The 14,609-nt window shown below is 15.1% G+C and overlaps 1 protein-coding gene across 1 annotated transcript, besides 31 other annotated features; it reads right to left on the bottom strand. All coding sequences in view use genetic code 6, as the record gives it.

Moving 5' to 3' along the window:
- Positions 1 to 891: 891 nt before the first annotated feature.
- Positions 892 to 939: a microsatellite.
- Positions 940 to 1,352: 413 nt separating this feature from the next.
- Positions 1,353 to 1,444: a microsatellite.
- Positions 1,373 to 1,472: a microsatellite.
- Positions 1,473 to 3,609: 2,137 nt separating this feature from the next.
- Positions 3,610 to 3,683: a microsatellite.
- Positions 3,618 to 3,690: a microsatellite.
- Positions 3,633 to 3,663: a microsatellite.
- Positions 3,637 to 3,736: a microsatellite.
- Positions 3,666 to 3,723: a microsatellite.
- Positions 3,672 to 3,730: a microsatellite.
- Positions 3,676 to 3,746: a microsatellite.
- A 39-nt stretch (positions 3,747 to 3,785) lies between these two features.
- Positions 3,786 to 3,824: a microsatellite.
- An 892-nt stretch (positions 3,825 to 4,716) lies between these two features.
- Positions 4,717 to 4,770: a microsatellite.
- Positions 4,771 to 5,589: 819 nt separating this feature from the next.
- Positions 5,590 to 5,627: a microsatellite.
- A 975-nt stretch (positions 5,628 to 6,602) lies between these two features.
- Positions 6,603 to 6,670: a microsatellite.
- Positions 6,671 to 6,854: 184 nt separating this feature from the next.
- Positions 6,855 to 6,970: a microsatellite.
- Positions 6,883 to 6,982: a microsatellite.
- Positions 6,887 to 6,970: a microsatellite.
- Positions 6,928 to 6,988: a microsatellite.
- An 829-nt stretch (positions 6,989 to 7,817) lies between these two features.
- Positions 7,818 to 7,867: a microsatellite.
- Positions 7,819 to 7,885: a microsatellite.
- Positions 7,821 to 7,874: a microsatellite.
- Positions 7,825 to 7,883: a microsatellite.
- Positions 7,825 to 7,886: a microsatellite.
- A 1,111-nt stretch (positions 7,887 to 8,997) lies between these two features.
- Positions 8,998 to 9,046: a microsatellite.
- A 137-nt stretch (positions 9,047 to 9,183) lies between these two features.
- Positions 9,184 to 9,248: a microsatellite.
- An 870-nt stretch (positions 9,249 to 10,118) lies between these two features.
- Positions 10,119 to 10,196: a microsatellite.
- Positions 10,131 to 10,206: a microsatellite.
- Positions 10,134 to 10,183: a microsatellite.
- A 3,149-nt stretch (positions 10,207 to 13,355) lies between the features above and the next one.
- IMG5_182210 (hypothetical protein) lies at positions 13,356 to 13,771 on the bottom strand (the record flags this gene model as incomplete). Its single annotated transcript, XM_004027433.1, has 3 exons — positions 13,601 to 13,771; positions 13,472 to 13,554; positions 13,356 to 13,436 (listed from the first exon to the last, which is right to left on the bottom strand). Exons 1-3 carry the CDS (start codon positions 13,659 to 13,661, stop codon positions 13,356 to 13,358), a joined length of 225 nt encoding a protein of 74 aa, XP_004027482.1. The 5' UTR covers positions 13,662 to 13,771.
- Positions 13,772 to 13,790: 19 nt separating this feature from the next.
- Positions 13,791 to 13,837: a microsatellite.
- Positions 13,838 to 14,197: 360 nt separating this feature from the next.
- Positions 14,198 to 14,248: a microsatellite.
- A 186-nt stretch (positions 14,249 to 14,434) lies between these two features.
- Positions 14,435 to 14,483: a microsatellite.
- Between the last annotated feature and the right edge of the window lie 126 nt (positions 14,484 to 14,609).

The following is a 14,609-nucleotide window of genomic DNA, read 5'->3' as shown; positions in this document are numbered from 1 at the left end:
AAGTCTTAACACTTTAGATTAATATTTTTTATAGATAAAAACGAGTTAATATCATTGAGTCAAAATGAATATTATTACATAATAAAATAGTCTATTGGTAATTTAATATAAAGCACTGAAAAGATTTTTAAAGTAAAAGAAGAAAAAAATACTGATCTAAATACTTAAAAAAGTCAATAGCAAATAATGTTAACAGATTTTATAAATTTAATAAGTGATAAAATCAATAAAATTATAAAAAATATAACCATTATAATTATAAATGATAATATTTAAAAGAAATATAATAATGATTTTTTCAATATTATATTAAATTTAATTAATATTTACATAAAATGTGATAAAAAAGATATGTTTTATAAAATTTATAAAGAAGTTTGCTAAATTTCGAAAAACGTAATTTGTAAAGAAAATGCTTTTTTCTATAATTCATTTTTGTTTTTGGAGATTTTTAATAATTACAATTAATTTTTCTCATAAAACTTTTGGTAAATAACACTAGATTACATAAATTTATGTAAAGATATTATTTTTTTTGATAATGATTCTGATGAATAATTAATTACTATATAAGAAAATGAAAAAAACTAATTAGAATAAGAAGCTAATATTGTTAATAAATTAAATATCTTTTTTTTAAATTCAAGACTTTTAGATTTTAATTAATTTAAAATGCTTATAGTAGAACTCAAAAGTAAAATGTATCAAAATATGGAAGACTATTTAAGTTAAAAATAAGAATTCGAAAATTCATAATTATAAAAGTATAATGATAATAAAACATTAAATGATAAATAAAATAATTAATCTACTTTAAATCAATTAACGACTTCATTTTCTTATGACAATGAAAAGGAATAATTTTTTTTTAGTATTTAAATTTTTAAAAAAATATATATATATATATATATATATATATTATATTTCATATATATATATTTTTATATTTATTAAATATTAATTAGAAAAATTTAATTAAACAATAAAAGCTAATATTTTTAGATTAGAGTTAATTTGGGAAGAAATTTATTGTACTTTATTAACTATATCAACTTCTTAATATAAGTCATTCCGAAAATTTGGAATTATTATTATTGGTAAAGTGTTAAAGAAGTTACTTTATTATATAAAAAATAATAGTAATAAAGATAATAAATTAATTTTAAGATAAAATTTTAATGATAATATATTTTTGATTTATGATAATATATTTTAAATGAGCTTTTAAGATGAAAAATTAATTATTTGTTAGAATTTATATTAAATTATTTAATAATATAATAATTTTTTAAGTCATTAAGCTAAAACTTCTATTAAAAATATAATTCTATATGAAAGTGAGTGCGAAGAATTATAAAATATAAGTAAATAAATATAAATATATAAATATATATATATATATATATATATATATATATATATATAATATATTTATATATATATATTATTTATTTATATATATATATTATATAAGATTTTTAAATTTTATTATTGATTGTTTAACATAATTTATAAATGAATAATATATAAGAGTATCTTGATTTATTTTAGAAATTTTTATCTTATAATTAATGTATATTAAATAAAAATAAAATTTTTATAATTAAATTTATTAGAAAATTAAAAAATTATATACAATTCTTGTAAGTAATATTTAGACTTATTTATTGCTTTTTATTTTAATTTAGATTAAAAAGAAATTATACTTGATTAATTATATGAAAATCTCTAATATATTCTTGAAAATTTAAAGTTTTTAGCCTGTAATAATATCTTAGAAATAAGATAGGAAGCTATTTAAACTATTGAACAAATTGCTTTAGAAAAACGAATTAATTTTAAGTAATTTATTATAAATAAAAAATAATTAAAGAATTTTATTATTATTAAATAATTAAATCAGTAAGTAATTTTGGACCATAATAATTATCGAAAATACAATTTATTAAATATCATAATATAAAATATAAAAACTAACAGATGTAATAAAAACAAGATCTTCAATAGACCAATTAAAATAATGGCTATCTACATCTATTCCATTAATTAATTTATTAAAGACATGTATCAAAAGTATATTTTAATAGAAAAGTTAAATAAAAAGTACAGATAAAACTAACTTAAAAAAATAAAGCGCAATAACATATTTTTAAATAATGAATAGTTTTATAGAATTTAATGTTTTTTACATTATAAATATAAACTTAGAAAACATATATGATTTTCTTAAGCAAAATTATACATATATTTAGAAATTAAAAAATTAAATAATCTAAATTTTAAAAAGTATGAGTGATTATTTTCAAATAATTCCTACTATTAGTGAAGAATATTAAGTAAAAATTATATGTTTTTATATAAAGCAAATATTTTTTTTTTTATAAAAATATACTAATATTATTTAATATTATAAATAAGAATATCTAAAATACAATAATTCCTTAAGTATTAAATATATTAGAATTATTAATGTTTGAGAAATTAGAATAAAAAGGAGACAAAGATTATATAAGATAAATTTTTGAATTATTATATTAAATAATAATGTTTTAAAAATGCACAGTAACAACATCTATAAAAGATATATTGTAAAAAATTGTAGATCAATATAATAAAAAAACCTATATTTTCCATGAAAAATTTATCGAATTTTTAAATTATTTTAATTTAAATTTAATTAATAAGCCTGAGTATTTGACATTTTAAAATACATTATTAGGTTATGTATAAAAAATAATTGAATAGAAAGATTTAGAAGATGAAAATAGGATTAAATTATTGAATTATGTATTTATTATAATATAAAGCATATATATTTAATATGAAATAAATGAAAATAATATTGAATTTTAAAACCTTTATTTTTATGCGTAGAAAATTCTTATTGAGAATTAAACAAATATTAATTTAGAAAAAAATATAGATAATAATTATGTAATTGAATTTTGTAAATAATACATTGAAATTATTTAATTGTTTTGTAAAAGTTAATAGAAAAATTTATTTGCTTTTAATTATTAAATTCATAGTTTATTTATTTAAAATAATATTGATATTTTTTAGTTTATTACTGATAAAATTTTACTATATAATTTCGATTTTGAATTTAATTTAGATAAAATAATTGCTAATTTACTTTTCGAAGTATTTTAAAGGTCAAAAATAAAGAAATGTGTCATATTTTGTTGTAATTAACTTTTTAGATTAAGCTCTTTAGAAAAAAAGTAAGTTTTTTATGTGCCTTTTTTATTAAAAATATCCTAAATAATTTTTAATTAACTATAAAATAAGAAAAACTCAATTTAAGAGTATTTATTGTATTTATAAATTAAAATATAATATATTTTATATAAAGAAATGACAAGAAATAATTTTATGTTTCTTTTCTTTAAAATTTTGCTAAATTTGAACTTCCAAATAACTGGTCTTAAGAAAAATAACTATATGTAAAATTGGAAATGAAAGATTTATTAATTTTTGAAAAAAATCCATTAATAAAATTCAAAGGACATATAATATTTTTTTTAAAAAATATACAAGAACTTATCATATCTGATATAATAGATATAAGAAAAGAAATAAAAAATATTATACATATTTTTAACGAAGATATAGGAATATATAAATGAGAAAAAAAAATATATAAAAATATATATAAAAAAAAAAAATAGATATATATAAATATATATATATATTTATATATATATATAAATATAAATATATTTATATAATTATAAAAATAAATAAAACAAGATATTTATATTTTCTTTAATATTACGATAATGATATTTTATTTATAATAAATATTTTAATTAATATAAATAAAATATATATACAAATTTATATAATTATGTTTTTAAATAAATATAAATAAAAAAATATATATATAAATAATTATAATATATATTTAAAATGCATTTTAATTTTACATTATATAAAAAAATAAATATAAATTTAATTTAATATTTAAAATAAAAAATCATTATTAATTATTATCAAAAAAATATGAATAATTTAGAACTTTTTAAGGGACAGGAGGGAATTATTATTATTCTTGAATTTTTTTTTTTTTATTTTTTAATTTTTAAAATAATATTATATGTTCAGTTTCATCGTTTTACGAATAATAAATTCTTAATAATAAGCAATCATAGAATTTCTCATATTAATCTGAAATAAAAATATATATTTCATCTATTTATCTCCAGTTTTCTTAAGGGAGGATTTTAAATGCTATTTATGTGCTTTATTTTTTTGATAATAATTTCTAATTATTTAAAATTTGTATTTTTTTTTCATCTTAGCATTCAAAAAGGAACATTGTTTCTTCCTCAAGCTCATTTATGTATTCAAAAGTATCTATTTATTCTTAAAAGACGACCGCATATATATCTTTTATACTAGAAGGGACTGGGAATGATATATCAGCATACAAAAAGCAAGAAAAAATAAGTGTTTTTTCATCAAAATCTACAAGATTTATTTATATTTTTTAAGTTGAGTTTATTTTAGATTTATATGAGCATTCTACTTAAGTTTCTTTCTCTTAAATAAGTTCGAAAATTTAATTTTTAAATTTAAGTTCTGATTCTTTTTGTGAAAATAATTACACTTTTTTAACTTTTGGAATATTTAAATTAGGAATGTAAATTTTAAATGTTTTTTATTAACCCAAAACACATGATATGTAAAAACTTATATATTAAATTTTTTATGTATATATTAAATATATATATATATATATATATATATATATATATATATATATATTCATATAAAATATTTACTTTTATGTAATTTCAAATTTAAAAAGCCAATTTTATACAATATTCTATTAAAATGATTTTTCGTAAATTAAAATATTCATTTTTTCTTTATTTTCTTTAACTTTTTTTACTAATAATACTTCATTTTTTTAATCTTATATATTTAAAAACGCATCCTAATCTGTCAAATATATAAAATATTGATTATTTTTAACTAAATCATATGGTATTTTAGCCATAATTTGTTTGTTTTTTTCCTCATATATCATAATTTCTTTAGTTATTATTTACTATAATTTTTTTATTTCTAGTTAAAAACCCCCATATACTGTTTTTTGATTTTCTTAGGTGAAAAATACACAGATATTTTCTGTTTGTTCTACTACTTCTAAATCATCTAAACATATATATTTGAATATAAATGTAACTTCTTCTTATTTTTCTAATATAAAAGAATTTTATTTTATCATTTCGAAATTTCTCGGCTCTATGAAATTATGTTTTTTACACCAATACCGCCATTCTTCTGGTTCTTAGATTAAAAAAAGTGAACTTTTGGAACTTTCTTATTCTATTTTTATCGAAAATAGGATGTTTTGTTGAGTTTTATTTGAAAATTTATAAGAAAAAACTTCATATTAACCAAAAAAAGAAGTTATTTTGATAGTTTTATCAAATTGATTATGAAAAATATTGTTTATTTTTTCTGGTTTTTAACTTTTTTTTTTTTTAATTTATTTGTTTAAATATTTTTTTTTTACTTTTCTTTGATTTTTAAAATTTAGTTTATTTTTGAAGTTAAATTAAAATTTTTGGAATTTTCTAAATTTTTAATTTATTTAAACTTTTAAATTTTATTTATTTGTCTTTCTTTTTCATTTTCGATTATTTTTTGGGATTTATTTTTATCATAAAAAAGGTCTTTTTCTTATATTTAAATGGGTTTTTTGGAATACACTTTAACTTTATTGCCTTTTTTATGAAAATTTATTTAATTTTAATTAATAATTTCATTATTTTCATCTTCCAATATTTAATCTGTTGAAATATTATCTATTTATATGTGAATTTTTCCCAGTTTTTTTTATTCTTCATTATATATATTTAAAATCTATTTTTTGTTTAATTTGTTAATAGAATTAAAATAAATATAATTACTAATTAAAAGCTTTCTTATCTATTTTATTTTTTTGTAATTTATTAAAGTTAGAAATAAAATAATCCACTTAAAAAATGAGAATTGGCATCATAAATGTAAAAATACATATAACTAGTGTATAAATAATAAATGAACTTTTCAAAAACGTATTTATTTAAAGGATTTATGTCAAACTAAATTTCCGGTTGTTAATTTTTATGATTAAAAAAACTTTAACTAAATTTCCCTTCAAAATTTTGGAAAAAATAACTTTCACTTTTAAAAAGAGGAAAATTAAAAAATCTACATGTAAAATATACCTGTTAGGGTAAAAAATCACTTTAAAAACTTAAAAATGAGAATTTTATTTTATTAAATTTATATTTTTTTTCTAAATCAGGCTTCATTTTTTCATATAGAGTATTAAAATCATAACATAGTTCTATATTTTCTTAATAATTAATTTCCTTTTCTTATATAAAAGACTATTTATCATCTTCAATTTTATTTTTTTCTTCTTTATTTTAATTTTCTTTTATTAAGAGAGATTTTTATTCAATTTTTTTTTATAAAAGGGTTTTTTAATTTTAAATATTTTCCTTTTAGAAATAATGAGTATCGATTTAAAATTTCATTACTTATATTTCTTTTTTAATTTCTTCATATTAAGAAATATAATGTTCTTCGGATTCATATTTTTATTATTATAATTAAGATAAATCTTATTATTATCTTTAATATTATAATTAATATTATTATAATTAATTATTTAAGAAATAAGCTTGATCTAGATTAATTTATTATTCGACGTCTTTATTTTAATATAAAATAGGAAAAGTATTATTTCTTTAATTATATTTATAAATAAGAGTTTATTTTTATCTTTCAAAGACTTTAATTTATTTTTTTATTTCCTTTATAATATTTTTAATAAGTCTAGGATATATAGAATAAATATTTATAAAATTAAATAAAATAATAAATATATATAATTATATATAATTATATATAATTATATATAATTATATATATATATATATATATATATATATATATATATATATATTTTTATATAAATCTATTTGCCTTTAAAATAATGAAATTTTATTATTGTTTTAGTATTTTTTATTATTATTCATATTATTAACTTTTTTAAATCATTTCTTTTTATTAATTTTCTTTTAATTCATCCTCACTTATTATTTCCAATTTATAATCAATTTCAATTTCAAATTATTTTCCTTTTTATAAATTAATAACTTATTTTTAATCTATACTTTTTCCTGGCCCTTAACCCATAATTTCTTTGCCTTCTATTTTTTTATTTCCTTTTAATTTTCCTTAAGTTGGGATTAATGTAAAACCAATAATTCTACTTGTAGTTTATTTTTTTATATATGTATATTCAAGTACAAATTCTAATTAAATAATAATCATTCCTAGTTCGTGCTCGATTACGTTATCTATTTCATGAATTCCTTCAAAAAATAATTCAGTTTAATAAAAATCTATTCCTTATTCATTTTATTATAGCTATTTTTTACCTACTTTCAAATTTATTATATTTATTAATCCACCTTTATTTGTAAATTACCATCCATTATGAAATCCGCAAAGAATTTTTTTTTCTTTTACTGTTACTAATTATTATTAGAATTATTAAGTCTTTGAAGCTTATTATTAATTTTAATTTTATTCATCTATAATTGTTGTATTTTCTTTAATATTTTATAGTTCTAAAAGGTATTTTTAAAAATCTATAATTATTTATTTTTCAATAGTTTCACTAAATTATAAATTAATTTTTTTTATAAAAAGTTTATAAAAAGGTATTGTTTCAATTATTTTTTCTTCCAAATATAGATTAAAATAATCATCAAAAATCTAAATATTAAAAATATATATAACAATAAATATATATATATATATTTATATATATATATATTTATATATATTTATATATTTTATATTTTATATATTTTTTTTTAAAAAAAAAAAACTATTAATTTTTTAAATTTATACTTTAATTTTATTAAATTAAGAATTTAAACCAGGAATTATATCTTCATTTGATATAATAACATTTTCAGGAATTAAAAATTTTATTTTTTATAATAAAGGATATTATCTTAATATATAATAAAAATAACCTTCTTTTAAACTTTAACTTTCTTATTAATTATTACTAATAAATTATCTCATTGTTTCTATATTTTTTATAATTTATATATGTTATTATATAATAATTATGTTACATTTCGTCAAAGTAATTTTCTAAGGTTATTCAGAAAACGAGAAAATATTAAATTAACCTAAACCATAAGATGTATTATTATAAACAATTCCATTAAATCCGATTTCTTGTATGAATATTTCAAAAATAAGAAGTATTTTTTAATGATTATCTAATTTAGAATGAAAGTACATTCTTATAGGATATAAGTATTGTAATTAATAATAACTACTTTATTCATCTTTTTTTAATAAATAAGGTTAAGTAGTTAATAATCTTCCTAAAAATTAATTATTATTTTATGAATAAAGCATAAAATTTAATTTTAAAGTAACTGCTTTTGATTCTGTATTCTTTTTTGTTTGTTTGTTTTATATATATATATATTACAAAAATATAAATTTAAAAAACATACTTGTATTGAATAATTTAGATTAATTAAATTTTTTAAAATAAATTAAAAAAATTAAGTAGGCTTATTTTGATTTATTGAGTTTTTATTCAAAATAAATTTATTTTATTTTCTGAATTTATTCCATTTTATAATATTTAAACATTCTTAATTATTATCTATATTTTAGAACTTTTATTTAGTTTTTTTTTTTAATAAAAAAAATAAATAAATAACATATAAATATATACTCTTTTCCTTTACTCCAAAAAATAATTCTTTTATTAATTTTATACTTAATTATTATCTTATTATTGTCTTTAACTTTTATTTAATTTTTGACTTTTTTAATTTTAAGAAACTTTCTGTTTCTCTTTTAATATTTCTTATTTTTCTTTCATAATTTATTCCTTTTCTTTCTAAACTTACTACTAACTCTGTTTTAATTCTTATTATTATTTTTCAAACTATTATTTTTATAATTCTAATAATTACTATTATTATTTTAGTAATTATTTCATTTCTTCCATGCTTAATTCCATTTGTATTTTTTTTTATTTTATTAATATATTTTTTTTATTTAAAATAAATTAATTAAATTTTTTAAAAAAGTTGTCAAAAAAATAATATTATTTTTTTTTTAAAAAAAAAACACATATATATATGTATATAAATATATAAATATATATATATATATATATATATAAATATATATATATACATGTATTTATATTTTTATATTAAAATTATCATTATTTAATAAATAAATTTTTTAATTTCTATATAAAATTTTGAATAAAACCACTCTAAATATCTTAGCAAGATTAAATTTTAACTTCTCCTTTATAATTTTCACATACAAACTTTAACAAATTCTCACTAACTTAATTTTCTTATTAAGTATTATGTACTCCATTTACCAAAACCCAAGGTACATATTCATGAGCTGGCTATAATTATTCAGTTCTTTCAGCCATTTTAATAATTAGTGTTTTTCCTTCTTTGTTATTTGCACAATTATGGATATTAGTTTATATATTTTGCTATATTTTTAAAGAATTTCCACAAGTCTTTATTAATTAGTCGAAATTTAAACTATTTAACATTTATTATTAAACTCCATTATTTTCAATACAAGTAATAAATCTTAAAAGGGTTAATTTATCATTTTAGAGGTAGTTTATGGCACATGTTTCGACTAAATTTCCATAGCATTCGTTTGAACCATGCTAACAGGTTATTTAATTTTTAGAATCTCTTTTAGCATTTCCATATGGAATAATTTGAATGTCAGTTATTTGGAGAATTTGATCATCTGCTAAGGCTTTTTTTAAAGAAGAGGATATCAAATCTATACAATCAGGGCATAAAGATTCTGTATAAAGTTCTATTTTAACACGGTCATCTTATTTAGATAAAAATAAATATGATATTATTAAGAATAGTATTAATGATTATTTCATTTATATAGTTTATCCCTTTTTGTTTTGTTTTTTTTTTTATTTATTATAAAAATTTAACAAATTATTTTATCAATTTTCCACTAAAATAATATATTATTTTTGTTATATTTATAAAAGAATTTTAATATTTAGATTTTCTTGTTTTTTTTGTTTTAATTTTCTTGTTTTTTTTTGTTTTAATTTTTTAGTTTTTTTTGTTTTAATTATATATGTTTATTTAATATTATATATAACAAAAAATATTTGCTTTTAATTTTTTTTTTTTTTTTTTCGTTGAAATAAGTCTTTCAAATTTTTTAAAGCTTTTTTTCATTAATCCTAAAATATTCTAAATTCTAAAATATTTATTTAGCTAAATCTTTGTATTTCATTTCATAAGAATTGCTAATTATTTGTATTTCACCTATTATATTTAAGCATCTTAGTAACTATTTTTATTACAATAATTATTAAGAAATAAGCATTTATTGTACTTTCTTAATACTTTGTACATAATTTTATTTGACTAAAAGATTATCAAAAACTACCTTATGAATAGAATCATAAAAAGCCTTTTCAATTAAATTAAAGAAAGGGTGTTAAATAATAGAAGAATCAGTAAAAGAAATAAAATTTAGATATAAAAAAGGATGATAATAATTAAAGAATAGTGTTTTTTCTTAATTATTAGCAATTACAAGGCTGTTAAAAGAAATGTCTATAAAATATTCTAATTTTTAAAGAATTTTTTTTTCAGAAACCCTATTATTTTCAATCAGAGAAATAGTCTATTTTTTGGCTAAAAAAAACCGTAAATTTCATCAATAGAAGAAACTTATTTATTTAAGTTTTCATCTATTTCAGAAATGATTTTAAAACAAAAAATAAAGTCTTTAAAATCATCTATTTTTTCTTCAAAGTTTTAAATGTTTAATTTTTTTATATTTTCAAAGTTTTATTCAACTTTATATTTAAAAGAATTATATATGTAAGTTTATATATGTATAATAGAGTTTACTTTTATATAATTATATTATATTATCAATATGGCTTATAGAAATAATATCAATTAAATCAAATTCTTAAGGTTTATCTTAGAAATAATTTTCTTAATGATAATAAAGAAAATAGAAATACAAATATATTACTATATAAGAAAATGAATAAATGAATTTTATTTAATTTAAAGTTTGGGTTTTTTCACATATAAAAGGAAATCTTTTGATTTCATCTATTTTAAAATTAAAAAACATACTGTTAGTTTTTTCCAAAAAATGTTTGTATTAGTTAAATATGTTTTTTTCTGTGTTTATATGATCTTCATTTATTTAAGTTTAATTATTTTTATAGTCTATAAAGAATTATAGAATTAATAATTAAAAACTTTTTTTATTATATTTTTTTTGGTATTCTTCTATATTTTATTTTGTGAATTATTTTGAAAGAATTTCAATATAATTTATTGATTTTTTAACATTTTCTAAAAAAATATTCATTTTTTATTTATTTTTTTAAATAAATAAAATATTATTTTGCTAAAAAAAAAAAAAGTAAATTATATATATATATAAATTGATATATTTTTTTTAGCAAAAAAAAAATAATAAAAAAAATGTTTTTTTTTTTTTTCAATAAAAATAGTTTTTTTTTTTTGAAATCTTATTAATTATTTAGGCAACACTTTCTGTCTTTTTTTAAGTAATTAAAATAAATCAAAAGTCCATATAATTTATTAAAAAATAATTAAAAATACACCCTATTTAAGTAAACTTTAATATCTTATACATCCAAGAATCATATTCCTTATAATTAGTATATATAATTCTAAAACAAAAATATAATATTAATAAAAGAAAAGTAAAAAAATCCTTACAAAAAATAATAGTAATAAGTTAATAAATAATATTAATAACAAAAAATTCAATACATATTAATTATTATTATTTTTGTATTATTTTCTCAATATCATTTTTATTTAATTTTCAAAAAGCTCTAATATTATTATTATTATATAAAGGTTTATTTTAAAATTCAATTAAGTTTTAATTTTTTATAAGGTAAAACTTTTTTATTTGATTTTTTTTGTTTTGTTTCTTATTTTTTATCTCATTTTCCTGATATAATAGTTTTAGACATTTCAAGAATATCAAATAAGTGGATATTAAAGCAAAACAAAAACATACGTAATATATATTTTTTTGTTTAAATGGAAAAGAGACACAGCGTTTAAAATACAATTAATTATTAAAATCATTACAGTTTTCAATTTATGTATTTGGATTATTTTCATTTTTATTTTATTATATATTAATCTATATTTTTTATTATTATTGTATTCACTTTTATCTTATTGTTAATATTATTTTTCTATTTTGGAAATTTGTATCTTTATTTTTTAGAATCTAATTTAGCCATATTTATTATTAAAACCTCTCTCATTTTGTAAACTTAAATCAAGAGAATAGTTTATATTTAATTATCTGTATTATTATTGATTTATAAAAGATATGTTATTATAATTAATTAAATTATTATTGTATATATACAATATTTTAGGCATTTTTTTTTTTTTTTCTGCTTTTAAACAACCAATAAATTATTAAAATCAAAAGAAGAATTATGCCCAAAAAATCTATATATTTATTAAAGATATTATTCAATATTTATCGTCCTATTTATTTTAATGTTTATTAATATTTTTGATTGACATTTTTTGTATTAGATCTTTATTAGAAAATGGCAGAGGTTTTTAATTTTAAATATAAAAGGGGGGGGGGGGGGAGGGGGAGAATAAGACAGAGTTAATATTTTCAGGTACATTTTAAGGTGCCAAATATTAATCTAAATTTCTAATAATTTTGGTAATTTTACAAAAAGAAGTTTCTAATGTTATAATTAAAATTTACATATATATATATATATATATATTATGTATTAAATAATTATTTTTTCATAATTTTTTTATTTAACAAAAAATAGTGTATTTATTTTATATGTTCTCTAGTATTTTTTTTTTTTTTAAATAAAAAAAAAATAATAATTTATTTATAATATATATAAAAAAAAACTAATTTAATACATAAGTATAATTTATTTTATTATATATTTTCATTATATTAATAAAGCTTAATTTATTATTTAATTTTAACCGTCTAATTTATTTTTTTCCTCGTTTTTAATAATTGTTTATAAAATAGTTTAATTATTTGGAACTTTATTTTCTAGGTCATTTATATTATTTTCACTTATTTTCATATTATAATCTTCGAAAATCTAAAAATTATCGTTTCCATTCATTTAAACACCTAAATCACAACTATTATTTGCGTTTATGCTATTATTATTGAAGTGTTTTATACCTAGAGGTGGTTTTTTGTGTATTTTTTCATTTTAAATAGAAGACTTTGAGCATTATGATACTTTGTTTATATATTTAGGACTATTTGATTCTGTTTTAATTAAAAAACTTAATATATATATATATATATATATTAATATTACTTTTATTGATATTTATTTCTAGAGTTTCATTATTTTAGTAATTTTTTTCTTTTTAAAAATTCTTAGAATCTATATTTTAAGAACTTTTTTTAATGAAAAAATTGTTATTAATTAAGACTATAATTTTACATATTAATAGTTTATTAAGGATTTTTATTTTCCAAATCTTAAAAAAGTTAATCATTTGCATAATTCTTTTTTACAAATTCTATTTTTTTTTATAAATTAATCATTTTTAACGTAAATCTATAATTTTTTATTATATTTCGGCTTTTTCCAGTAATTTTTTCTTTAGAATTCGATTAATTATTTCTATTTTTATTTTTTTATTTTTCATCTTTCTTTTTTTTGATATTTTTTTTTTTTTTTTTTTTTAAATAAAATAAAATAAAAAATAGTCCCCACCCCCACTTATTAAATGATTTTATTTACTTTATAATTATTTGGAAATAACTCTAAATAAGGACTTTTTTAATAGAAAATCTCCCATTATTATTTAGGCTTAGATATTCCTTTAGTTAAATTAATTTCTTGTCTTTTATCTTTATTTTAAGATTATTATTATTATAAATTATAAATATTCTTTTTTTCTTTAATGTTTTCTTAACTTAAACTTTCATTTATAAATGTATATTGATTTATTTTTTTATTTTTTTATTAAAAAAGTTAAATAGTATTTTATTCATCTTTATATGCGGTTTTTATACTTTTTCTTTATTTTTTCTACTTATAGATTATTTTGTTTTCTAATTCTTATTAGAATTATTTTTTTTAATTTATTTAATTCTTACTGTCACCCTCCAAATCTTAAATACTTATATTTTCTTAATCTTCTTTTCTTTCACTTTTTTCTTTAGAAATATCATTATTTTCTTTTATTTCTTCATATGTTTCTAATTCTTCTTTTTATATGTAATTATTGTCTTATATCATTTTATTTTCTTATATATATTCCTTTTTTTTTATATATATATATATATATATATATATATATATATATATATATATATATGTTTTCTTTTTTTGTTATGAAATATACAATGTTTTATTATTCTTTAGAAATTTTGTATTCTTTGTTTTTTAATGACCTATTAGAATTGAAAGTCAACTTTTTTTAATTTAACTATTTACTTTATCT

The sequence above is a fragment of the Ichthyophthirius multifiliis genome, assembly GCF_000220395.1.
Source record: "Ichthyophthirius multifiliis unplaced genomic scaffold scaff_1120509251325, whole genome shotgun sequence".
Classification (NCBI taxonomy): domain Eukaryota; phylum Ciliophora; class Oligohymenophorea; order Hymenostomatida; genus Ichthyophthirius; species Ichthyophthirius multifiliis.
This window is presented reverse-complemented; position numbering and strand designations above follow the sequence as displayed.